The sequence below is a fragment of the Manacus candei genome, unplaced genomic scaffold (genome assembly GCF_025592945.1).
Source record: "Manacus candei isolate 608988 ecotype Guabito, Panama unplaced genomic scaffold, ASM2559294v1 h1tg000009l, whole genome shotgun sequence".
NCBI lineage: Eukaryota > Metazoa > Chordata > Aves > Passeriformes > Pipridae > Manacus > Manacus candei.
In genome coordinates this window covers 3,667,583-3,690,042 of record NW_026138057.1, presented here as the reverse complement: position 1 = coordinate 3,690,042, position 22,460 = coordinate 3,667,583, and the positions used below count along the sequence as shown (strand labels likewise).

Genomic DNA, 22,460 nt, shown 5'->3' with positions numbered 1-22,460 from the left:
TTCCTTTTCTTTCCTTCACTTGTTAATTTTTTTGGTGGTGTTTTTTTTTTTTTGTATTTTGGGTCTGTTCACATGGCAACTTGGATTGAATAAAAAAACCCCGCCGAGGGCGTCTGTGTGGGTGCGGGGCCGGCTCCCCCCATCCCTCCTTCCTTCCTGCAGCCATCCGGGAGCTTGTTCCCCTCCTTGAACCGCTTCCAGGGCTGACCTCACTCTCTCCACCCTCCATTAGCGGCCCCCAGCCCCTGCTCAGCCATCAGGGCTCCTAATTACAGCCCCTCGCTCGATCCTGATGCCATTTGGGGGTTTTTCCATCTCCCTCATGAGTGGGTTGATCTGATTAAGTCCCTTTTCCCCTCCGGTGTTTGATTGCGGGCAGTTCCCGGTCTGGAACCAGCCCCGGGGGGATCCCATGCCTGCCTGTTCCCCCTCTTTCCACTGCCTTTACTGGCACCACTGGGATGGTGCTGCGGGGAAGCAGGAGCCCCCCGGGTCCCTTGTGCTCCCCGGGGCCGAAGGCGCGGGTTCGCGGTGGGCACAACGGACCCCCAAGTGGAGTTGTGGGGCGCTGTTGGCATGGCAACCCACCTCAATGGTGATTGCTGCCACTCTGGCGGCAGGCCCCACTGTTGGGAGGACCCCCGGAATGGGATAATTTACAGCGGGGGGGGTCCAGGGGGTGTCCAGGGGGTCCTGGCCGGCTGTCCCTGCGCCCTGAGGGTCATTTGAGGGTTCCTGGAGGTCTCTAGGGTGTCCCCCCGGCCCCATTTTGGAGGACTCTCTGGCCGCCCCTCTCTATGGTCCGCCCGCCACGCGGCGCCGCTGTGCCCCGCCCCTCCCTGTCGTTGGGGGCGTGGCCAGTGGAGGCGCTCATGAATATGCATTAGCAGCGGCGGCGGAGGGTGAGAGGGGGTCGCTCCGCCGGGATGGGGCTGCGGGGAACCGGGATCCCCGCGGGCCCGCGGTGCCCGCGGGGCACCCCGCATCTTCGGACCGGGCGGCGCGCCACGGGCGCGGGACCCCCGAATTGGGTGGGGGGCTCCGTTGTCATGGGGACGGCGGTAGGCCGCGGTCGTGGCCTACTCGGCGACTCGAGCGGAGGCTTCGTTGCCGTGGCAACGGGGATAGGCCGCGCTGGCGGAGGACCTCGGGGGGGCCGGACCCGCATCCCGGGGCCCCGCCGCCATCCCGTGCTGGGAAACGGGCCCGATCGTTTCCAGATGTGCGTTGTGGCGGCCGTTCCCCCGTGGAAGGCGAAGGGAGGGGGATCTGGGGGTGGGGGTTGGACCCCGGCGGGGGCAGGAGGGAGCGAAGCAGGGAGGGGAGGGAGGGAAGGAGGGCAGGGCCGGGAGGAGGCACCGAGCGGGTTTTTCCTGTCCCCGCAGCCCCGGTGAGTCACGGGAGAGGCGGTGGCGGCAGCGTGAGACCCGTGGGGACGGTAACCCCCCTCCCCGCCCGCCCTGCGCCCCCCACGTGTGTCCTGGCCCGCCCCGGACATGAGGCTGATGTGGGGAAGGTGAGTGGGGCACCCGCGGCCCCGCCGATGGGGCTGGGGGGACAATTCTCGGGGGTTCGGGCGGTGCCTCCGGGGCTGCCGGGGGCCCGGGGTGGGGGGCGGCGGGTGACCAGGGCAGGGGGCCGAAGTGGGGACCGGGGCAAACGGGGGGCCAGACCAGCCATCGGGGGTTGGCAGAGGTCGGTGGTGGTGACACGTGTGCGTTGGGACAGGTTAGCGCAGGGTCAGGCAGGTAAGGGAGCGGCCACACGGCGCCGAGAGTGTCGCAAGGGGTCCATGTGGTTACGGTGGTGGGGGGTCGGGATGATATCTGGGGCCGCTGTCCGTGCCAGGCTGGCTCAGGTGAGCCAAGGCCGGTGTACCAGGGGTGTTACCATGGCATGACCGTGGTTTGGCACAGCTGGACGGGCCTTGGCACAGGGCCGGGAGGCGATCGGGCACCCCCCGCCTGCCGCTGGGTCTCTCTGGGCACGGGGTGACGCCCAAAACGCTCCTCCCTCCCTCCCTCCCTCTCTCTCTCTCCCCAGGGGCTGACCCCTCGCCGTGCCCCCGTGTCGCCATGGCCTCCCAGCCGCAGCCCCTGCGCCCCGCCGTGCCCTGCGCCGCCCCCGCCAGCACTGGGGGGGCCGGTCTGGCTGGCAGCCCCGACAAAGGTCAGTGCCACAGACGGGGGGGTTGCTGGGGCAGCCCCCCGAGGGCTGTTCTCAGCCTGGTGGGGCCGCGCTGCACCCCCTGACCCCGTCCCCGGCTCTCCGCAGGCACCGCGCGCCCCAAGCCGCCGGTGCGGCCCAAGCCCCGCGTGCTGCCCAAGCCGGCCGTGCCCTCCAAGCCCCCGGTGCCGCCCCCTGTGCCGGGCCCACGGCACCCCCGGCCCGAGCTGCCCTCGGCCGAGAAGATGAACCGCCTGGCTGGGCCGCAGCCCTACAGCGGGGGTGGCACGGGGGGGCCCCTCCGCCGCCCCTCCTTCACTGTCAGGTCACCCGAGACCCCCAACGGGAAGGGGCTCCCGTCCCCCCCTGTGGCAGCCGCCGAGGAGGAGGTACCCCCCGCCCCGCCGACCCCCTCGCGCAAGGGCCCCGCGCCCTTCAAGGTGACGCCGGTGCCGGTGGCTGCCAGGCCGGAGCGCTTCCCAGGCACCACTGTGGAGGAGATCCTGGCCAAGATGGACAGCAGGGAGGGTCCGGGCAGCCCAGACAGGGCCTGGCTCTCGCCCTTCTGTCCCGACCCCTCCTCCCGCTTTGGCTCCAAGACCTTCGCCGCCTTCCGGAGGCGTCCCAGCGGGGAGGCGGATGGAGACCCCCCTGGTGAAGCCCCACACACACCCCGACCTGCGGCGGGCGAGCTGGGAATGGGGGATGATGGACACTCCATGGCTGAGACGAGGTGAGGGGCCAGAGACCCGCCCCAGGGGGAGAGTGGCAGTGGGAACACGGGACATTGCTCCGAGCCGTCCTGGGGCGGGAATGTAACGGAGCTGAGGTCTGGTCGCCGGCACAAGGCCTGGGTTCCTCCCGAGCCACAGCGCCTCGAGCTGCCTCCGTGGGAAGGCCAGTGTCAGCCGCAGGACAGGCTGTCCTGGACCAGGAGCTGCCTGCAGCCCTGTGGGTGGGCTCCGAGCCAGCCGTTGGGCAGGGGGTCGCTCCCCGGGGAAACACTCCTGTTTTCCCAGCCTCACTATTTTTTCCCTGCTGGGCCGTGCCAAGGCACAGGGAGCGGGCAGATCAGCGGGACTCCCAGCTCCGGGATGTTCTGGGCCGGAGCCAGGGCTTGGCCATGCTCCCGAGAACTTGGGCACCTCAGGGAGAGCTGGGCGGGGGCTGCTCTGAACCAGAGTGTGAGAAACTCGCTCCCAAAGGACCAAAAACTTTCCGGAAAAGGGGCTGGGAGCGCTTCGCCTCCCTCCCCTGGCAGCCCAAGCCAGGGCCCGGCGTGCAGCCATGGCAGGGCCCGACCCTGGCCCCCTGTGGCCATGGAGGCTGGTTTGGAGCAGGGGTACCTCAGTGGGTGTGAGGAGAGGGGCCCTGAGGCACCCAGTGGGATTTATCCTCTTTCCCCGTTTCTCTCTGCAGCGGCTCCCCCCCAGCTGGGCCATGCTGTGCTGGGGACCCCCGTGGACACCGGAGGCCACCGTCCCCTCCTGATGTGAGTGCTGGCCTCGCCCTCCGGCGTCGCGGCGGCTCCGCTCCTGGGCTCTCTCCTTCGGGGCTCTCCTGTCTCCTCCGGGGCTCCCTCTCTGCGGGGTGCGTGTCTCTCCTTTCTCCTCGGGGTGCTGGCTGCCCCTTCTGGGGGGTCCAGTGCCCCCTGCGCTGGGCCCCCAGCACGGGGCCCAGGGGTGTGGGGGTGGCGTGTGCCAGCACCGGTGCCAGCCGTGGGCAGGGAGCAGCTGTGAGTCACCAGCCGGGGTTTGGTGACCCGGCAGGTATGTGGCAGGGCAGGCCCCTTGGGCTCCCCGCCAGTCCCTCTCCCCACACTGCACTCGCCTGGGGCGGTGACCGGGACACCGGGCCTCGGTGACACCACGGGTGACAGCCCGGGCAGTGGCCCCAGGTCACCCCGGCAAGAGGGCAAACCCCGACGGTGCTGGACAAAGGTGATGCCAGTCCCAGGCAAGGCAGGCGGCTGGGCTGGGGGGTCCTGACTTCCTTCTGCTTCATTTCTTCCTCTCCATCTGGGTGCTCTGGGGGCAGCGGAGGGCTGAGCTGGGAGTGGGGCTGGGGCACCAGGAGCCGCCCGGGCTGAGTCATGCAGGAGCAGCCTGGTGCTGGCACACAGTGTGGGCACCTCCTGCCCCAGGTACAGGGAGGGGAGCGGGGCTGGAGGGAGAGACTCTCCGGAGGTTTGGGGTGGATGATGCTTGGGGGTGTCTCTCAAGTGACAAGACCCCCACTGGCTCTTTCCACAGCTCTCCTCTCTCCAACTGGGGGCCCTCGGACCCCCGGGCTCCCCACGGCCCCCCACTTCCCCGACCTCAGCCCCAGGAGCTCCCTTCCAGCCTCCCGAGCCCTCTGCCCCGGCCCCCGGCTCTCCCGATGCCCCCGCTGAGCTCCTGGCCCCCGACTCCCCCACACTGCCCCCTGGCTCCCCCGAATCCCCCACTCAGCCTCCAGCCGAGGGCCCTGCCCCCTCCATCCAGGCCCCAGGTGCTCCCTCGGCCACCAAACCCCATCTCGGCACCTCCCGCTCCCCTGGCTCCCCCCACACTCCCGGGGAGGGTTCCCCTGACACTGCCAGCCCCCCTGGCACTCCTGAACTGCCCCCCCGAGTCACCTGCCCCCCTGGCTCTCCTGAGGCTGCTGCCGAGTACCTGGGCTGCCCCAGCCCACCCCTTGCCAAAGCCTCTCGTCCCCCAGGCTCACCAGAGGGACCCGATGACTCCACAGTGTCCCCACAGTCCTGTGAGGGTCCCGATTTCAGCTCCCGTCCCCAGGACGTGGGACTGCGGCGCTCCTCAGAGGGAGTGCTGCAGTCCCCGCCCACGGGGCAGGGCCTGGGGGAGCTGGGGGGTTCACTGAGTGCCCTGCCCCGGCCCGGAGACCCCCTGTCTGAGCCCTCCCTGGGCAGTGAGTCCGGCTGGAGCCTTTCCCAGTCCTTCGAGTGGACGTTCCCGTCGCGGGGGACACGCTTGTCGGCCTTCCCCCCCCGCTCCCCCATCCGGGAGACGCCTGACTCGGGGCTCTCTGAGGAGGGAGATTCGGATGGGGAGGCTGCAGCCCGCAGCCCCCCGGAGGACAGCGGTTCTGAAGGGCCTGACAGCTGCAGGGCAGAGGGGGCTCCATGCCCAGGGGGTCCCATAGCCCAGCGAGAGGCTGAGGGCTTGACGGAGGAGGAGGAGGAAGGGGAGGTAGAGCGAGGCACCCCTGGGTCCCAGTCCCCACTTCGTGTGACAGAGCCTGGCTGGCACCCAGCTGAACCTGAGCCCCCCACCCAGCCCAGCATCACCACAGCTGCACCCCTGGATCCAGCCCCCCCAGATCCAGCCCCTCTGGCTGACTTGGCCTGGGCAGGTGACAGCCCCAAAGACCTGCAGGGCCCTGGGGGGCCAGGCCAGGCCGAAGGACCCCCACAGGGCCCCGACCCCCACGCCGACCCGGGCTGGCTGACGGAGCTGCTGGCGTCACCTGGGGCCCACACCACAGGGCACGGCTCGCCAGAGGTGAGGGGGTGCGGGGGGGCTCTGTGGGGTTAATGTGGGGTGGGCTCTTCCATCACTGGGTGACGGGATGGGAGGGGACAGCACAGGATGGGATGAGTGTGTGTATGGAGGCCAAGCGGGAGCGTGTGGTGAGGGGCAGGTGGCAGGGTATGGCCTCCCTTTGGGGTGGGCCCTGCTGTGCCGTGTACCCTGGGCACCCCAGGGCATTTCTCCCTTTCTCCCTAACTCTGCTGCTGCAGGAGCCAGGGCTATGCCCCCCTCTAACTCTTCTCACTCCTTTCCCCCTTCCCCCCAGGGCCTGTTGGGCTGGTCGCGGAAGGACCTGTGCAGTGAGTTTGGCATTGGCCGCCCTCGCCGGGCCGGCACCTTTGACTGGAGCTGCCCAGCTGTGTCCAGGGAGAGAGACTGGCCTGCTGAGACCAAGCAGGACCAGGAATTCAGGGCCAAATCCGGCTGGGACAGCAGCCACAGTGACAGTGCTGGGGCCAGGCCGGATGGGCACTTCAGCACTGCCCGGGAGGGCTGGAGCAGTGACTACAGAGGGACGGAGCTGATGGCAGACACCAAACTGGGCGGCAGTGACTGGTCCCAGTCCCTTGGTGCTGGGGAGAGCTGCCTGCGGGATCCAGACTTTGGCAGCAGCACAGCCAAGTGGGGCCCGGGCTATGGCCTGGGCCATGCCAGCAGCACAGAGGAGCTTGACTCCGAGCAGCCCACCTGGGCGGGCAGGTATGGCACCGGTGACATGGAGATGAAGGACAGGGAGCTCACCCCGGACTGGGCCAGTAAATACAGCAGCCGGGATGCCAGGAGCAAGGATGAGGATTTTACGCTGGGCTGGGCTGGCCGATCCAGCACTGGGGACACTGGGAGCCCAGACAAGGAACTCAGCCCCAGCCGACCATCCTGGAACAGCAGGTACAGCACCCGGGACATGGAGAGCCAGGACCGGGAGTTCAGTCCCAGCCGGCCAGCCCGGACTGAGGAATACAAGGACACACAAAACCAGGACAGGGAGTTCAGCCCCAGCCGGCTGGCTGAAGGCAGCGAGTGCAGCACTGGCAGTGTGGAGACCCAGGACCGGGAATTCAGCCCCAGCGGAGCGGCCTGGGATAACAGGTACAGCACTCAGGACATGGAGAGCCAGGACCGTGAGTTCAGCCCCAGCCGGCCAGCCTGGACTGGTGAAATCAGGGACATGGAAAGCCAGGACAGGGAGTTCAGCCCCAGGAGGCCGGCCTGGGCTGGTGAATACAGGGAGATGGAAAGCCAGGATCAGGAGTTCAACCCCAGCAGGCTGACCTGGGATAACAGATCCAGCAGCAGGGACACGGAGAGCCAAGACCGGGAGTTCAGCCCCAGCCGGCTGGCTGAAGCCAGCGAGTGCACCACCGGGGACCTGGAGACCCAGGATGGGGAATTCAGCCCCAGGGGAGCAGCCTGGAGTGACAGATCCAGCACCAGCAACATGGAGACCCAGGACAGTGGATTCACTCCCAGCAGAGCAACCTGGGATGATGGGCACAGCGCTGGGGACATGGAGACCCGGCACGGGGAGTTGTTCAGCCCCAGCAGAGTGGCCTGGGGCGACAGGTCCAGCACCAGGGATGTGGAGGCCCAGGACAGGGAGTTCAGCCCCAGTGGAGCAGCCCGGGATAGGGAGCACGGTTCTGTGTTCCCCATGGAGGAAGGGCAGGAGCTGATCCCAGGCCGGCTGAGCTGGTCCGGTGAGGGCAGCGTCGGCCAGGCCAGGCATGTTGGGATCAATGAGGAAGATGTGCCTGGCTCCCTCTGCTCTGATCTCCTGGCCCAGGAGTCCACCTGGGGCAGTGCCCACCAGCAGGAGCGTGGCAGCTCCAGCAGCGGGGACTGGGCTGAGGAGCTTGGAGGAGGCGACTGCCACAGCCAGTTTGGTGCCATTGGGACAGAGCGGGTGCCAGACCCCTGCAGCAGCGGAGCCTCAGATGGCACCATGTCCAGGGGCCTGCAGTCCCTGGCAGGCTGGCACAGGGATATCTCTCTGGACACGGACGATGCCCGCTGGAGCCAGGACCTGGAGCACTGGAGCATGGATCTGCAGGACACCGAGGCCAAGCGCCAGGAGTGGGCGAGTGCCTTTGGTGCCCGCTGTGCCGCCCGCAGCCGGGACCTCGGCACTGGGGAACGAAGCCTGGGAGGGGACACGGGCACAGAGGACAGGTAAGGAGGGCACTGGTGGTGGCAGGGAGGGAGCAGCTTCCCCTGAGGTGGACAGAAGGGTTTTGGGACATGAGCAGGCCTTGTGTTATCTGGGGCTGGAGCAACTCTGTGGTCTTGTCTCCCAAGCAGGAGCCTCCATCTTTCAGCCCCCAGCCCACCGATGGGTAATGCCCCAGCCGACCCCCCAGCTCTGGAGACCCCCCGGGGTGAGCTGCTCAGCCCCACTGAGGAGGAGAGGGACCTCCCCGAGCACGCCGCTGCCCTGCAGAGCCCCAGGGCCTCCTCTCTGCTGCTGGAGGCTGCCAGCGGGATCCCAGTGGACCCAGGGATTGAGGAACCCACATCGGACCACCCAGATGGGGAGAGCCCCCCGGGCTGGGGGGAGCAGCGGCTCTCCCTGGGTGCCCCTCAGCCTGAGGGGCCCATGGAGCAGGGGCAGGAGTTCCCCTTCCTGGAGGTGAGTGGGGAGGGGGCAGCTCCCAGTCTGGCGGAGGGTTCCGTGGCTGCCCCTGCCGTCTCTGACGTGTCCCATGGGCTCGGCAGGACACGGAGCTCCTGGACAGCAGCGTGTTCCGCAGCAAGGCCAGCCTGGGCCGCAAGCGCCGGCACCGGGCACCGGCCCTGCGTCCCACCGCCCCCGAGGGGGACAGCTGGATCTTCCGCGACTCCACCGGTGAGCCCAGGGATGGGGAGGGGAGCGGGGCATCTGTCCTGGCACAGGTGTCACTCTGACGCTGTCCCTGTGTCCCTGCAGAGCCCCGACCAGCCCCAGCAGCGTCCTCTGACGAGGAGGCAGCGGAGGAGCCCCGGAGCCGGCGGGTGCGCGGCTCCCCCTCGGGCAGGGGGGTCAAGGTGCCCCTCTTCCCCGGCCTCAGCGCCTCCGCCATCAAGGTGGGATTCCCAGACCCCTGGAGGGGGGGTAAACCAGGGGTGGGGGCTGCCTGAAGGCAGGGAGGAGGCAGTGGGGGGATTTATGGGGCAGAGCACTGTGTGCCCCGCTGACCTCACTGTCTGCTCCCAGGCCAAGCTGAGGGGCCGCAACCGCTCGGCCGAGGAGGGGACATCATCAGGGGACAGCAAGGGGACCTCCTCCAAGGACCCCCACGTGCAGCGCTCCAAGTCCTGCAAGATCCCTGGTGTGAGTGGGAAACCCCCGGCGCTGCCCCCCAAGCCGGAGAAATCGTCAGGGTGAGTGTGGGGCCAGGACCCTCGTGGGGGCGAAAGGGGTGCTGGGGGGGGTTCAGTCTGGGTGCCCAGGCTGCTCTTGGGGGTCTCATGCTGATGCTGTGCAAACACCCCAGATCCGAGGCCTCCCCCCCACACTGGCTGCAGGCGCTGAAGCTGAAGAGGAAGAAGCCTTGAGTGGGTGAGTGTGGGAGTTGGGGGGATGCTGGGCACAGATCCCCCTGGCTGGGGGCTCCCCATGTCCCCTGTGTGCAGGGCTGTGGGTCCTGCGTGGCTGGAGGGGGATGTGAAGGCAGGGCTGGCTGTGGCACTGTGGATGGGGTGGCTCAGTGGGAGATGTCCCTGTGTCTCTGGAGTCTGCATTGCTGGGGTCAGGTCCCTTCTGCCTGCTCCAGCCAGGACCCCTGGCCTGGGTCATCACTGGGGGGTGTGCTGTCACCCCTGGGGGTCCCTGCAGACCCTCAGCCCCTCCCCGCTGTGTCTCTTCCAGGCTCTCTCCCCGATGCCGATGGCCGCTGTCCCGGGACCAGGGCTGTCCCCTCCCATGGGGACACACACACACACACACCTATGCACTTTGTACGAGCTCGCAGGGTCCCCATCTCCCCCCAGCACCTCCTCCCCATCCCCATCCTCACATTGTACCCCATCTCCTCTGTCCCCTGGGGGCTGGGGGTGGGCACGACCCCCCCCTTCCCTCACCCCTGCTCGTGTATCGCCCCGGACACAGGGCGGCGGGTCCGGCTCGTGGTGCTGCTGCCACAGACAATAAAACCTCGCTGGTCAGTCTGGGGGGCCTGGCTCTTCTCTGGGGGTCACAGGGGGCCCTGTGGGATGGGGGTCACCGTGCAGGGGCTGCCAGCAGGAGGAGCTCTGTGCCCACAGTGCACCCTGGGGCTGGCTGTTCCCGGCACACCTCATGGAAGGGGGAACAGAGGCACAGGAGCCGTGCCCGAGGGGTGTTGCTTCCCCGGTCGGATGTAACTCCTGCGGCTTTGGAGGAAGCTGCCGGAGCCCTCCTTGTGCAGGGTCGAGCGCTGCCCTTCCTGCCTGTGGGGGCCTTGCTTCACATCCCACTCCGTGGGGGCTCCCAACCCAGTCCCCCTCAGAGCCAGAGGGGGTGCCGTGACCCTGGCTCGTTCCCAATGGAGCCGCTGGTGCCAGAGCCTGGGGAATGAGGGTCCCAGAGCCCCTCAGTGGTGCCCAGGGCAGAGGGAGAGCAGCTCCTTGCAGCGTCCCCCTGCAGCCCCCTCCCCTCCCCCTGCTGCAGATAACGGGGTTTGTTATCAGCACCACGGGCTCGTTATCAGCCCAGCTCTGGCCACTGATCCACTGCCATTGGCCACCACAAACTGGGACCAGCACTGGGACCACTGGGATGGCACTGAGGGCAATCAGGTCAGTGAGGGAGTGACTTGGACCCTCAGTCCTCCAGCTTTTGAGAAGGGATACCTGAGTGGGGGCTGGAAATGGAGGCGTGTTCCAATGGGACAGAGATAGCTAGGATTGTTATTAATAGCCATTAATAACACGGCTCAGTAACGGTGCTGCTCATTAATGGGGTTCTGGCCACAGCAGGAGCAGCCTGGGCAGCCTCTCTGTGATCCCAGGGGCGGCTCCTCTGCGGCGCTGGGGTTTCCCCGTTAATGCCGCTAATTAGCATTAATTAGCCTACACTGGGGAGAGGGGGGGTTCTGCCCCTTCTTTAATCGAAGTTGGCATTTTAACCAGAACCGGGACACCCTCAGGGTTCTGCTGCCAGTTGTAGAAGCTTTTGGGTTTAATTCCTCCCTGCCTCCAATCTGGCTGTCCCAGCACTGGATATGGGATCGTTCCTTATCTCCAGCCTGATTAAGCCCTGTCTTGTTCTCCCTGCTGACGCTGCGGGCCCTCTCAGTGTCTGGTTCAGTGCCTGCCATGTCCCTACCTCTGGGGCCCCCCAACCCACATCCCTGTTTAGCAGCCCCTTTACCCCCTGAGACCACTCTGTCTCGGTTTGGAGACTCCTGTGAGCTCCCCCCTCTTTCAGCCACTGAATTCCCCCCCAAACCCCTCCTTTACACCCCTTTGCTGGGAGAAGGGCTCCACTGTGCCTGCAAGGGGTTGGGGGTCTCTGTGTCCCCCCCAGCCTCCATCCCTGCACTCGGGTGTTAAACCTGCCCCTTCCACAGCCTGTCCCGTGTTCAATCTGCCCTCAGCCCAGCTCAGACCCCCCTCAGCCCAGGCTCCAGCCCAGACCCCACAGCGTGTCCCCAGGACACTCAGGGCTCTTCAGACTTCATTCACTCTGCAAAGTCCTGCTTGGCTTCTCCGGTGCTTTTCCCCAAAGCTGGAATTGTGTTCAGTCTCAGTGGGACATCCACAGCGCACAGCCCCGCCACCAGAGGGCCCCCCCTCCTGACCCTGTCCCCCCAGTATTTATTTGTGGGTCGGGGGGATGTCTGTTCTCTCTTGGCTAAGCTGAAGGCGCTGCTGCATCCGGCTCCGTGACTGACCTGCGGAGCTGGGATGCACTGGGAGCTCCACTGGCAGCTGGTCCTGTGGCAGCCATTGCCCTAAAATGGGCTTTTTGCAGTATGGGTGGTCCCAGAGCCTTCCCCACCCCACCCCAGATTTTTGATAAATGCCTAAAAAAGTCTCCCTGGCATGTTTTGCTCAAAATGGGGCCCCAGCACTGGGGGACCCCCCGGAGCCACCACTGTGTGCACAGTGCAGCAAACCTGGGAGCAAAACGGGGAATCCTGAGTGCCAAATGCAAAATGCCAAATGCATCTCCCCTCCTCCAGTGCGACTCCACCCAGTGTGAACCCCCCCCAGTGTGACCCCCTGCCACCAAGTGCCCGATGTGACACCGCCTGTGCGAAATGCAACCCCAGCGTGTGACACCCCAGCGCCGAATGCGGCGCCCTGAGCTGAAACCCCAAATGCTGGCAGAACCCTGAGGCCCCCCCCGGCCCTGAGCCCCCCCAGCGCTGCTGCCCTGATCCCAGCACCAAAGCCCATCTTGGTGGGCGGCCAGACCCCCCGGGTGTGGCAGGGGACGGGGTTATCTCGGGGGTCGGCGCATTGACACGCTGGTGAGAGCTCGGTAAAACCCCCCGGGAAGGAGCCAGATGGAGGTGGGGGGAGCTGTGAAGTTTCCCACGGGGGCTCCCCCCCAGCCATCCGTCGCTCCTGCCCTGTCCTGTCCGTCCCATCCAGGAGGAGGGCGGGGAGGAGGAGGAAGGGGAGGTAACTCGGTGGGATTTGCAGGGTGGCTCAGGGGCTGGAGGAGCGGGTGAGCCCGGGATGAGCTGAGCTGAGCCCAGCCCAGCCCAGCGCCGGGATGGAGGAGGCAGCGGACGCCTACGCCTACAGTGACAATGAGACATACTGCGAGTACACGGAGTGGGGCCCCTCGCTGGCCCTGCTGCCCACCATCTACCTGCTGGTCTTCCTGCTGGGCACCGCTGGCAACGGGCTGGTCCTCTGGACCATCTTCAAGGGTGGCCGCGACCGCCGGCGCTCCGCCGACACCTTCATCGCCAACCTGGCGGCCGCTGACCTCACCTTCGTGGTCACCCTGCCCCTCTGGGCCGCCTACACCTGGCTGGGCTACCACTGGCCCTTCGGCACGGCCGCCTGCAAGGTCAGCAGTTACCTGGTCTTTGTCAACATGTACGCCAGCGTCTTCTGCCTGACGGGGCTGAGCTTCGACCGCTACCTGGCCATCGTCCGGCCCCTGGCCACCGCCAAGCTGCGCTTGCGGGTCAGCGGGCTGGTGGCCACCGTGGCCCTGTGGTCTCTGGCGGCCCTGCTGGCCCTGCCGGCCCTGGTGCTGCGGCGGGCGGCCGCCCTCGGCGAGGATCCCAGGATCACCTGCTACATGGACTACACGGACCTGGAGGCCCTGGGGTCGGAGGGCGCCTGGGAGGTGGGGCTGGGGCTCTCCTCCACCGCCGTGGGGTTCGTGGCCCCCTTCGCCGTCATGCTCACCTGCTACTTCTTCATCGCCCGCACTGTGGCCACTCACTTTCGCCGGGAGCGGGCCGAGGGGCTCCGCAAGCGCAAGCGCCTCCTCACCATCATCACGGTGCTGGTGGCCACCTTCGGGGGCTGCTGGCTGCCCTTCCACCTGGTCAAGACCCTCTACGTGCTGATGGACCTGCAGGTGCTGCCCTGGTCCTGCGCCCTCCACACCTTCCTCAACAACCTCCATCCCTACTGCACCGGCGTCGCCTACATCAACAGCTGCCTCAACCCTTTCCTCTACGCCTTCTTCGACCCCCGTTTTCGCCACGCCTGCGCCGCCCTCCTGTGCTGCCGACCCCCCGGCCCCGGCCCCGAGCGCTCTGCCAGCTACTCCTCCGGGCACAGCCATCCCCCCGGGGGCAAGGGGGGCCCCGGCCCAGGGGGCAAGCTGGACCCTGCCACCCAGGAGACGCTCTTCCGCGCCTGAGCCCCCCCCCGGCCACCCCCGGCGCCCCCCGAGCTGGTCTCCTCGGGGGGGACCCCCCCACCTCCGCCTTGCCCCAGAGCCTGGCTTGCTTTGGGGACCCCCCCGCTGGAAAGCCCTGCTCACGGGAAGGGGAAACTGGGGCAGGGGCTGGGCAGAGCCGGGGAGGAGCCCCCGGGGGGCTCTGGCGGGGGCGGCTCCCCAAGCACCCTTTTGTGTTTTGTGTCAAATAAATGAGTTTTTGGTTAAAAAAGGAGCAGCGTGCGTGCAGTTCCCTCGGGGGGGCTGGGGGGGACATGGTGGGGGGCGTCGTGGAGAGGTGGGGGGTGCAGCTGGGCTTCAGCGTGTCCGTGAGTGAGGGGGGGTGGTGGGGGGTGCACTATGGGGGGTCCCTGCACCTTGTGGCTGCCCGTGGCCCCTGCTGGGTACCCCCGGACGCTGGTGGGGATTCCAGCCTGGGACAGACTCTCCCTGGTCTCTTCCCCAGCAACGCTTTGGGAAACGATAGGAAAAACCCCAAACCTTTGGAGCATCACAGCACTGGGATAGGGGTGTTTGGCTCTGTGGGGTGGGTGCCTGCCTGCCCCAGCCCCCCAGCTCTGATTGCATCAGGCGGCTGCTCTGTCCCACCAAATCCCATTTTTGGGCTTTTATCCTTATCTGAGGCCAGGACAAGCCCTGGGTGACTCACCCGGGAGTGGAAAAGGGACCTGGTGCTGTGAAACACCCAAACCTGAGGGATGGGGGCATGGGACCCCCTGGGTGTGGACAGGGACACGGGACCCCTGGGTGTGTGTGGGGGACATTGGACCCCCTGGGTGCTGGTGGGGGATTTGGGCGCTGGGCAGGACCCCGGCTCACCCCAACCAGGATTTTGATGAGCCACCAAATGGCTCCTGTCCCACTTCCCCCCACAGGCCCTGTCGCTTCCTGAGGCTCTGCTCGAAATAAATCTTCCCCCTATTTGCTATTTACATCCTTCATTTATTGGTGATGAACTATCCTGTCTCCTCAGCCTTTGTTCTCCCTTGGCAAGGATGCAGGATCATTACTGGGTTCCTTGGGAGGCTTCCCGTCGGGGAGGGGCTGCCTCTGCCTTCCTGCCAGCACGCTCCGTGTTTGGGGGACATCAGCTGGAGTCCCCCCATGCAGGGATGGTCCTTTGTCCAAAGAGAGGGAATGGGGAGGGACAGGCTGAGGGGCTGAGGGCTGCACAAACCCCACACCTGGAGGGGTGGGAGCCTACTTGGGGGTTTTGGGAGACTTTCCAGTGGATCTAATTTGGTCTAAGGGCCAGGGGGGCTTGAGGGGTGGGAATGCTGCATCCAGGACCATGTCCCAAAGTGTGTTTACATTCCAGATGCTGCCCAGCCTGCCTCACCCTGGAGAGACCCCTGGATAACAGTGATCTGTCAATCCAGATGTCCATCCATCAATCCAACAGCCCCCTCCTTCCCCCGTCCATCCATCCATGGTTTAGTGGTTTAGGGCTTGCAGTGGCAGTGCTGGCTTGACGGCTGGACTTGATGATCTTAAAGGTCTCTTCCAACCTTGATGATTCCACCATTCTGCCCCTCCCTCCCTCCGTAATTCCCTCCATCCTGCTCTCCCTCTCTTTCTCCGCCCTCCCCCCCCACCGTCCTCCTTTCCCTCCCTTTATCCCTCTCCCCATCTCTCCCTCCAGCCCCCCACTGCCCCCAAATATCCCAGCACTGTGGGGGTGTCGGGGTTGCTGTTTCCCCCCCTCTGGCGCAGCCGCCGGGCACGGAAACGGCCGCAGGCGCCTGGCCAGCGGAGACGGAGCTGCTGACTTTCTATCCGCCTCTTGGAGATTTCCCTTTCCCTTCCAGGAAGGAAGTGTTTGGCTGAGGAATCCCTGGGGACAAATGCAGGGACACTCCAGAAAAATAACAAGGCCGGAGCCGGGGGTGAGGGACAGTGGGGCCGGACCACCCGTCGGAAGGAGATAAGGAAGGTGTTGCCTTCCTGCCAGTTCCTAGGGAAGATGAGGAGGGAAGATAGAGGGGAGACAGCAGGGACAGGGGGGATGGGGAGCATCCTTGGAAAGGCTAGGGAGCAGGGGAGGTGCTCCTGGCCGAGTCTGGGGACCCTCTGTCCCTAAATCACAATGCTCTGGGAACCCTGGGGTGGATAGGGAGTGTGGGGTGTGCTCCCAGGACCCTCAAACCCCAAAACACAATGCTCTGGGAAGCCTGGGATGGTTAGGGAGTGTGGGGTGTGCTCCCAGGAGTGTCTGGGGACCCTCGAACTCCCAAAAATGATGCTTTGGGAATGTCTGGAAAGGCTGGAGGGAGGGGGTGATCCCCAAGGGAACATGGGGACCCTCAAACCCCAAAACATGATGCTTTGAGAATGCTGCAGGTCCCAACTAAGCCAAGGGGCACAGCAGGGGTTCCCAGGCATGGGGTTGGGAAAAAGGAGGTTGTTCCACACAGACCCCCTTGGCTGGAGCTAAAAATGGGCTCCACCAGGGGAACAGGGGGAGATGGGGATCGGGACAGGGACGGCGATGGGGACAGGGGCGGGGACGGGATGAGGGGCAGCTCCCCCTGCCCCAGGGAGCCCCCTCGGCCCCCCCTTCCCCGCTTTTCTAAGCTGCCAAACGGGATGTTCACCACCCCCCCCCTCCCCACCCCGCCCGGGGGTGCCGAAATAATCTGGTGGTGCTAAGGATGTCCCCGGGCGTCCTCTTTGAAGTGACCTCCGTGTTTACAGCCCGGCTCGGGCTCCTTCACACCTTCCGCCCCAAAGCAAACGGAGCGGGGGGAGGTGGTGGTGGGAGGGGGGACGCGTGTGTGTGGGGGGGCCCTCCAGCTCCCGTTTGTGCCGGGAAAACAGGGATTTGCCTGAGCCGCGGTGGAGCTTCGGCACACTCGGGGCTCAGAGGCTTTGGTCACTGTGGGGTGGGAGCGGTGGCTGCCGGGGGTGGTATTTTGGGGGGGGGGGGGGGCGAGCCCTGGGTGGCCCCCCCGTGAGTGGCCGGTTCCACCCGTGTGAGGGGACCCCCGAAAGTCCGGGGGGTCCCTGTGTGACACTGCGGGGCTTGGGGACGGAGGGGGAGGATGCAGAGAGGAAAAGTGTGCGGGGAGGTGAATTTGGATGCGTGTGGGAGGTTTGGGAAGGGAGGTGGGGATGGAGTGGATGGATGGATGGATGGATGGATGGATGGATGGATGGATGGATGTGTTGGGAGGGAAGGAGGGAAAGACGGGTGCATGGGTAGAGGGATGGATGGAGGGATGGACGTATGCAAGGACATGTAGGGAAGTGCCAGGGTTCGGGGGTGCCCCGGACCCCCCCAGCCGTCACCGCGAGGGCTCCAGCGCCCGGCACAGCCCGGGGGTGGGCACCGGGGGCCACCGTCCGGCCGCTGCCCCCACCCCTGCCCTCCCCCGGGGCCGGCGGCGCGGCCGGACAAGGCACAGCTGCTGCCCGACCTCCGGGCTCCGGCCAGGCGGGACCGGCCCCGCAACCCCCCGCCCGCGGGGAGGGGGTCCCGGGCAAGGGGGGCACAGGGAGGTGACCCGGCGGCCACAGCTGGGCCCCGCCGGGGCCGGGAGATGCTGCCGGAGGAATAACAGGAAGCGCCGGAGGGAAAAGCAGGGCTGATGCTTTCTGCAGGTTGGGGGCCGTCGCCTGCGCCCTGCACGCACACGGGTGGCTCCGTGCACACGTGTGTCTGTCACACACACGCGTGTCCCTGTCACACACCCGCGTGTCCCGGCCCCGGCTGCGCTGATGCTCTTTATTGTCGAGGTTCGGCGCTCAAAAAGTGCCCCGTGGTACAAAACCCGCGGTTACAAAACGTACAAAGAGCAGGAGGGGGGAGAAGAGAGAAAAAAAAAAAAAAAGAAAGGAAAGGAAAGAAAAAGAAAGAAAAGGAAAAGGAAAAGGGAAAGGGAAAGGAAAAGAAAAAAGAAAAGAAAAGCAAAGAAAAGAAAAGCAAAGAAAAGAAAAGAAAAGAAAAGAAAAGAAAAGAAAAGAAAAGAAAAGAAAAGAAAAGAAAAGAAAAGAAAAGAAAAGAAAAGAAAAGAAAAGAAAAGAAAAGAAAAGAAAAGAAAAGAAAAGAAAAGAAAAGAAAAGAAAAGAAAAGAAAAGAAAAGAAAAGAAAAGAAAAGAAAAGAAAAGAAAAGAAAAGAAAAGAAAAAGAAGAGGAGAGTCAGTGAGATGGAAAGAAGGGAAAGGATAGAAGGGAAAGGAACGGAAAGTAACGGAAAGTGACAGAAACAAAATAAAGTAAAAAGGCAAAGAGAAACAAAAGAGAAACACAATAAAAATAAACTAAAAAAAAAAAAAAAAAAGAAAAAAAGAAAAAAGCTGAGGGTGAGGCAGAGGAAGGAGCATGTGGGATGCAGGGGGATGCCCCATGCTCTGGGTGCCCCCAGGTGGCTGCGGGAGGAGGTGCCCGTGCAGGGGGTGCAGAACGGGGCGGGGAGGACTCACCAAGAGGAAAATAAAAAAAAACAGAGAAAATGTGGAAGGCAGAGGCCAAGTGCCCCTTCCCGGGAACAGCGCTGGGGTTGGGGTGCAGCCGCAGCCCTTTGGGGGTGGGTTGGGGTTAAATCGACCCCCTCCAGCGTGCTCAACATACACAGGGAACAGGGGACACAGGCACTGGGGACTGGGGACGTGGCTGCCCCAGCCGGACAGAGGGTCGTTGGCTTTCTGCTTTTTTCTTTTTTTTTCTTTTTTTTTTTTTTTTTTCCCTTTTTTGACGCTCCTTTCGCCTCCCGACCCTCCCCCCGGGGCGGGCAGTGGGTGCCCGGTTTGGCCCTGAAGAGGAGAGAGAGGCCATCCCCGGGAGATCCCGGACCTGGGAGATGTCCCAGCCCATCCCACTGCCAGGCTTGGTGGTCCCGGTGCTGCCCCGGCACCTCCTGGTGTCACCGGCAAGGCGCAGGTGTTCCCTGGGTGCCAGCACCACCTCCTACCCCCCATGATTTCTGGGGAGGCTGGAGAGCGTGGGCAGGATTTGGGGGGGCCTCCAGCAGTGCTGCTGTGGGGCTGCAAGCAGGGACTTCCTCAGTCTCCCCAGGTACACACAGCTTTTGGGGTCTCTGTCTCTCCCAGGCAGAGGTGGGGGGTCGCTTCCTCGGGACCCCCAAGCCGCTGCCTCCATCAGTCCTGGGCAGTGGGAACGGGAGGGGGTCCAAGCTCACGGTGATGAGGGGGGCAGGGGCAAAAACTCCCCATTTTGGGGCAAAAGGAAGCGGGTCTGTCCCCTGGTGTCCCCGGCGTCTCGAGGGCCACCCTGGTGCAGGGGGCGGCGGGAGGGGACGAGGACAAGGCACAGTCCGGTGTCCCCGCGGGGGCGGCCGGGCCGGGGGGTGGCCGGGGCGGGGGTCCATCTGCGGCGGTGGCGGCAGCGGCACCTAGACATCCTCGTCCTCGCTGGCCTTGCTCCAGCGGTGGCAGCAGTTGGCCGTGATGCCCAGCAGGAAGTTGGTGGCCACCGAGGCGATGGAGACGACGAAGCCGACGAAGGCGATGAAGAGATAGTCGTCCAGCGTCAGCGTGAGGTGGCAGGCCTGGAAACTCTCCTCCGTCAGCGAGAGCAGGGGGGCCCCCGCCACCTCAGGGGGGGCCCAGCACTCGGCCTGCTGCGAATCTGTGGGATGGTGGGGGGGAGCATGGCTTTAGACCGGCCGCCAGCCCCTGGGACGGGGGTGGGGGTCGGAGGGTCCGGCAGCACCTACCTGAGGCGCAGCGCTGGATGCGGCCCCGCAGCCACTTGAGGAGGGGCTCCATGGCGCAGCCGCAGAGCCAGGGGTTGCCCCCGAGGCGCAGCCCCACCAGCCCGGGCAGCCCCTCGAGGGCGTCGAGGCTGATGGCCGCCAGCCCGCCGTAGCTCAGGTCCAGCTCGCGCAGCTGGGCCAGCCCGCGGAAGGCCTGGGGGTGGACGCGGCGCAGCCCCGGGTTGTGGCTGAGGTCGAGGCGCAGGAGCCCGCTGGCCTCGCGGAACATGTCTGCGGGCACCAGGCTGAAGTTGTTGTAGCTGAGGTCCAGGTGTGCCAGGCGCCGGGCGCCGCGGAACAGCCCCGCCGGCAGCGCCGCCAGCGAGTTGTTGCGCAGGTCGAGGGCGCGCAGCTGCCCGTAGCAGCCCAGGTAGCCCGGCGGGATGCTGGAGATGCGGTTGTGTGCCAGGCTCAGGTTCCCGGTGTCCAGTGGCAGCTCGGGGGGCACGGAGAAGAGCCGCTGCCCGCTGCAGTCCACCGCCTGCCCGCGGCAGCTGCACAGCACCGGGCAGCCCGCGCCGGCTGCCGCCACCACCGCCGCCACCGCCACCAGCCAGGGGCCCAGCAGCATGGCCTCGCGGGCCTGACCCTCACGGGGCGCCGGGGGCCATCCCGCCCACCCGCTCAACGCCTGGGGCTCAGCCGGCGGCCGGTCGCGGGGCCCGGCTCGCAGCGGTCACGGCGATGCTCCCGCCGTCCCGGCGGCATCCGGCAGGCACGCGAACCCCGCCGGGGGCACCGGCGCGGCCGTCACCGGCTGCCTGCGAGGAAGAGGAGCGGGGGGAAGCCGTGCCGGCCACACGCCCCTGCCGAGGAGGCCGCAGCTGGTGTGGCTGGAGTGGCCTGTGGGGCACCCACGCCCTCCCCATGCCCCTCGTGCCACGGTCACCTCGCTCTTGGGGATTTCAACCAGAACAGAGCCCTCCAGCCCCTCTGACCTTGGCCAGCCCATCCTGGCTGGTGGTGGGCAGAGTGGAGGTGCTGCTCCACAGCCTCCTGCCAACCCCCTGTCAACCCCACGCCGACGCCAGCTCAGCCTAGTGCAGCGGACACCCTCCCTTCCTTCTGGTGGGAGACCTCCATGCCCAGCTCCTACCCAGGGTCCCCCCAGGCCTGATCTCAGCCCCCTGCCACCTGACCATGTCTGCTCCATCCTCCCTCACCCACACCCTCCCAGCTCCATCCTCTCCCACCACCCCGCCTTACCCCAGCCATCCCCATCCCGACAGCCTCCCAACCCCTCCGGCAGGGCTGGGGTCCCCCGGGGTACTCACTGGCCAGGGGGGAGCAGGGCCTGGCTCCCTGCGATGATGTGAGGGTCCTGGACGGTGATGTGGGGGGCTCCAGGGAGTGATGTGGGGGTCCCCAGTGGTCACCCACACCTCAGAGGCCGCAAAGTCGTGAGCAGGGCTCCGGCAGCGGCGGCCAAGGCTGCTGCGAGCCTGACGATGGGAGCAGGTCTTTCCCCACCTCCTTCCTCCCCTCCTCCTCCTCGTCCTCCCTTGTCTCTCTCTTTCTCTGTCTCTTTTTTTTTTTTTTCCTCTTTTTTTCCTTAGGGCCAGATACTGACGTGTTGGTGTCTCTTAGCAACTGCCTCCACATCTCTGAGCAACAGGAGAGCGGGATGCGGAGCCGCCGAGCCAGGGAGACGGCGGCAGGCGGAGATGGCCCCACCCCAGGGAGCCCCTGCCCAGGCTGGGGCACCCACACCTGCACGGCCCAGGCACCCGGCAGGGGAGGAGTGGGAAAAAGGGTGGCATCCTGCCCCCCCCCCGACCCCGTCCCCAGCCCTCCCGCACTCTCCTGGCCCTGGGAAGCATCCCCGTGGGATGGGGTGAATCAGGGGTTCCCGGGTGCTGAAAACAGAAACAGATGACGTGTCGGCAGAGGGGAGAAACGAGGCAGCTGGGATCCAAAGGGAGCTCTGGGATCCAAAGGGAGCACCAGGATGCAAGGAGAGGGCTGTGATCCAAGGGAAGCACCAGCACCCTCGTGTCTCCCTGCTGTGCTCACAGCCCTGGAAAATGCCTCAGATTGACATGGATTGTTTTGCTCCATGCGAGCTGAAACATTCCCTTTCCCTTCTCTGTTCAGGGGGGTGCAGCGGGTTCAGCCACCTGCCCCCTCCCACTGGAGAACGGCCCTGTGGGATCGCAGGGGTGCCCATGGTTTGCTCTGGGAACGCTGCAACACCGTGGCTCTGGCGTTTCTGGGAAGGAGGCACTTCCACACCCAGCCTGCCCAAGCCTGGGGGATCCCTGCTTAATTATCTCCTGCTGATTTCATGGAGCTGCTCCTTTTCCCAGCTGGCACCAGCAGCCCCGATCCCGGCGCTTGGGGGCCTTTTGCTCCCTGCATCCCACGGGATGGATCCTCCCCGGCGCGGTGTTGGCAGACAGACGGCACAGCCGCCTTCCCCGGGGTGGCATTAACGGGCACCGCTCCAGGCTCGGGCTCCTGGTGAGCTCCTGGGAGCTGCAGGAGCTCGAGGCTCGGGTTCTCAGCGGGCTCCAGAAGCCGCGGGAGCTGTGCACGGTGCCCGGAACCAGCTGCAGCACAGACACCTCATTAGCGCTCGGGCCGGAGCTGGCAGCAGCTCCCTCCCAGCAGCTGTTGGCACCGAGGTTTTTTCCACTCCCCTGGTGTTCCAGGCTCTGTTGGCAACAAATTAACCGGGAAATTGTCCCGGCCGGGGCTCAGTTGCAGCAGGGCTCGCGTCCCCCCTCGCCAAACCCCCTGTGGATGCGGCCACGTGGGCACCGCAGCATCCCTGAGGGAGCCAGGGATGTTCACCTCTGGGGTGGGAAGGACCTTGGCTGCCCTACCCACCTCATCCACAGAGCCCCTGCGGTATCCCAGCCCCAGCCAAACAGCATTCCTGGGACAAAATCCCCCTTGGGTGCGCACTGGCTCTTGGGGTGAGCGCTCCAAGTGCTTCCAGCCCTTTTTTGCAGAGGCCCCAGGAGTCGGGATGGCTCCAAGGATCCTGGCTCCGTAATTCTGCCTTACAGCCAGGGCCTTATCTCTTGCAGTCCATCACCGCTCCAGTCAATCCCTGTGCATTCAGGCTTGGGAGAGGAGGAGGGAAGGAGAGGGATGGTTGTAGATCTGCTGCTGAGGAGAGGTCAAAGCTGTTGGTCCCAGGCAGGAGCCCCCTGGGAACCATCACACCCTCTTACCCTTCCCAAGCCCCCATTCCCAAATAAACCCACCTCC

The 22,460-nt window shown here is 65.7% G+C and overlaps 3 protein-coding genes across 5 annotated transcripts; 2 read left to right on the top strand and 1 right to left on the bottom strand.

Moving 5' to 3' along the window:
- The first annotated feature begins 796 nt into the window (after positions 1-796).
- TNKS1BP1 (tankyrase 1 binding protein 1) lies at positions 797-9,859 on the top strand. Of its 3 annotated transcripts, none has more exons than XM_051776899.1 (13): positions 797-902; positions 1,386-1,516; positions 2,044-2,169; positions 2,275-2,899; positions 3,586-3,658; positions 4,419-5,669; positions 5,965-7,868; positions 7,995-8,325; positions 8,412-8,541; positions 8,623-8,759; positions 8,890-9,056; positions 9,170-9,234; positions 9,544-9,859. In XM_051776899.1, exons 3-12 carry the CDS (start codon positions 2,076-2,078, stop codon positions 9,228-9,230), a joined length of 4,773 nt encoding a protein of 1,590 aa, XP_051632859.1. In that variant the 5' UTR covers positions 797-902; positions 1,386-1,516; positions 2,044-2,075; the 3' UTR covers positions 9,231-9,234; positions 9,544-9,859. The 3 variants fall into 3 exon arrangements, with proteins under 3 accessions (XP_051632859.1, XP_051632862.1, XP_051632861.1); XM_051776902.1 differs by having other exon boundaries at positions 798-902; positions 7,998-8,325; XM_051776901.1 differs by lacking the exon at positions 797-902 and adding an exon at positions 1,088-1,222.
- Positions 9,860-12,291: 2,432 nt separating this feature from the next.
- APLNR (apelin receptor) lies at positions 12,292-13,688 on the top strand. The gene has a single exon (XM_051777087.1). The coding sequence runs from the start codon at positions 12,379-12,381 to the stop codon at positions 13,489-13,491; it is 1,113 nt and encodes a 370-aa protein (XP_051633047.1). The 5' UTR covers positions 12,292-12,378; the 3' UTR covers positions 13,492-13,688.
- A 5,103-nt stretch (positions 13,689-18,791) lies between these two features.
- Positions 18,792-19,815, bottom strand: LRRC55 (leucine rich repeat containing 55). Its single transcript, XM_051777128.1, has 2 exons — positions 19,206-19,815; positions 18,792-19,117 (listed from the first exon to the last, which is right to left on the bottom strand). The coding sequence occupies exons 1-2, from the start codon at positions 19,813-19,815 to the stop codon at positions 18,882-18,884; spliced, it is 846 nt and encodes a 281-aa protein (XP_051633088.1). The 3' UTR covers positions 18,792-18,881.
- Positions 19,816-22,460: the final 2,645 nt, after the last annotated feature.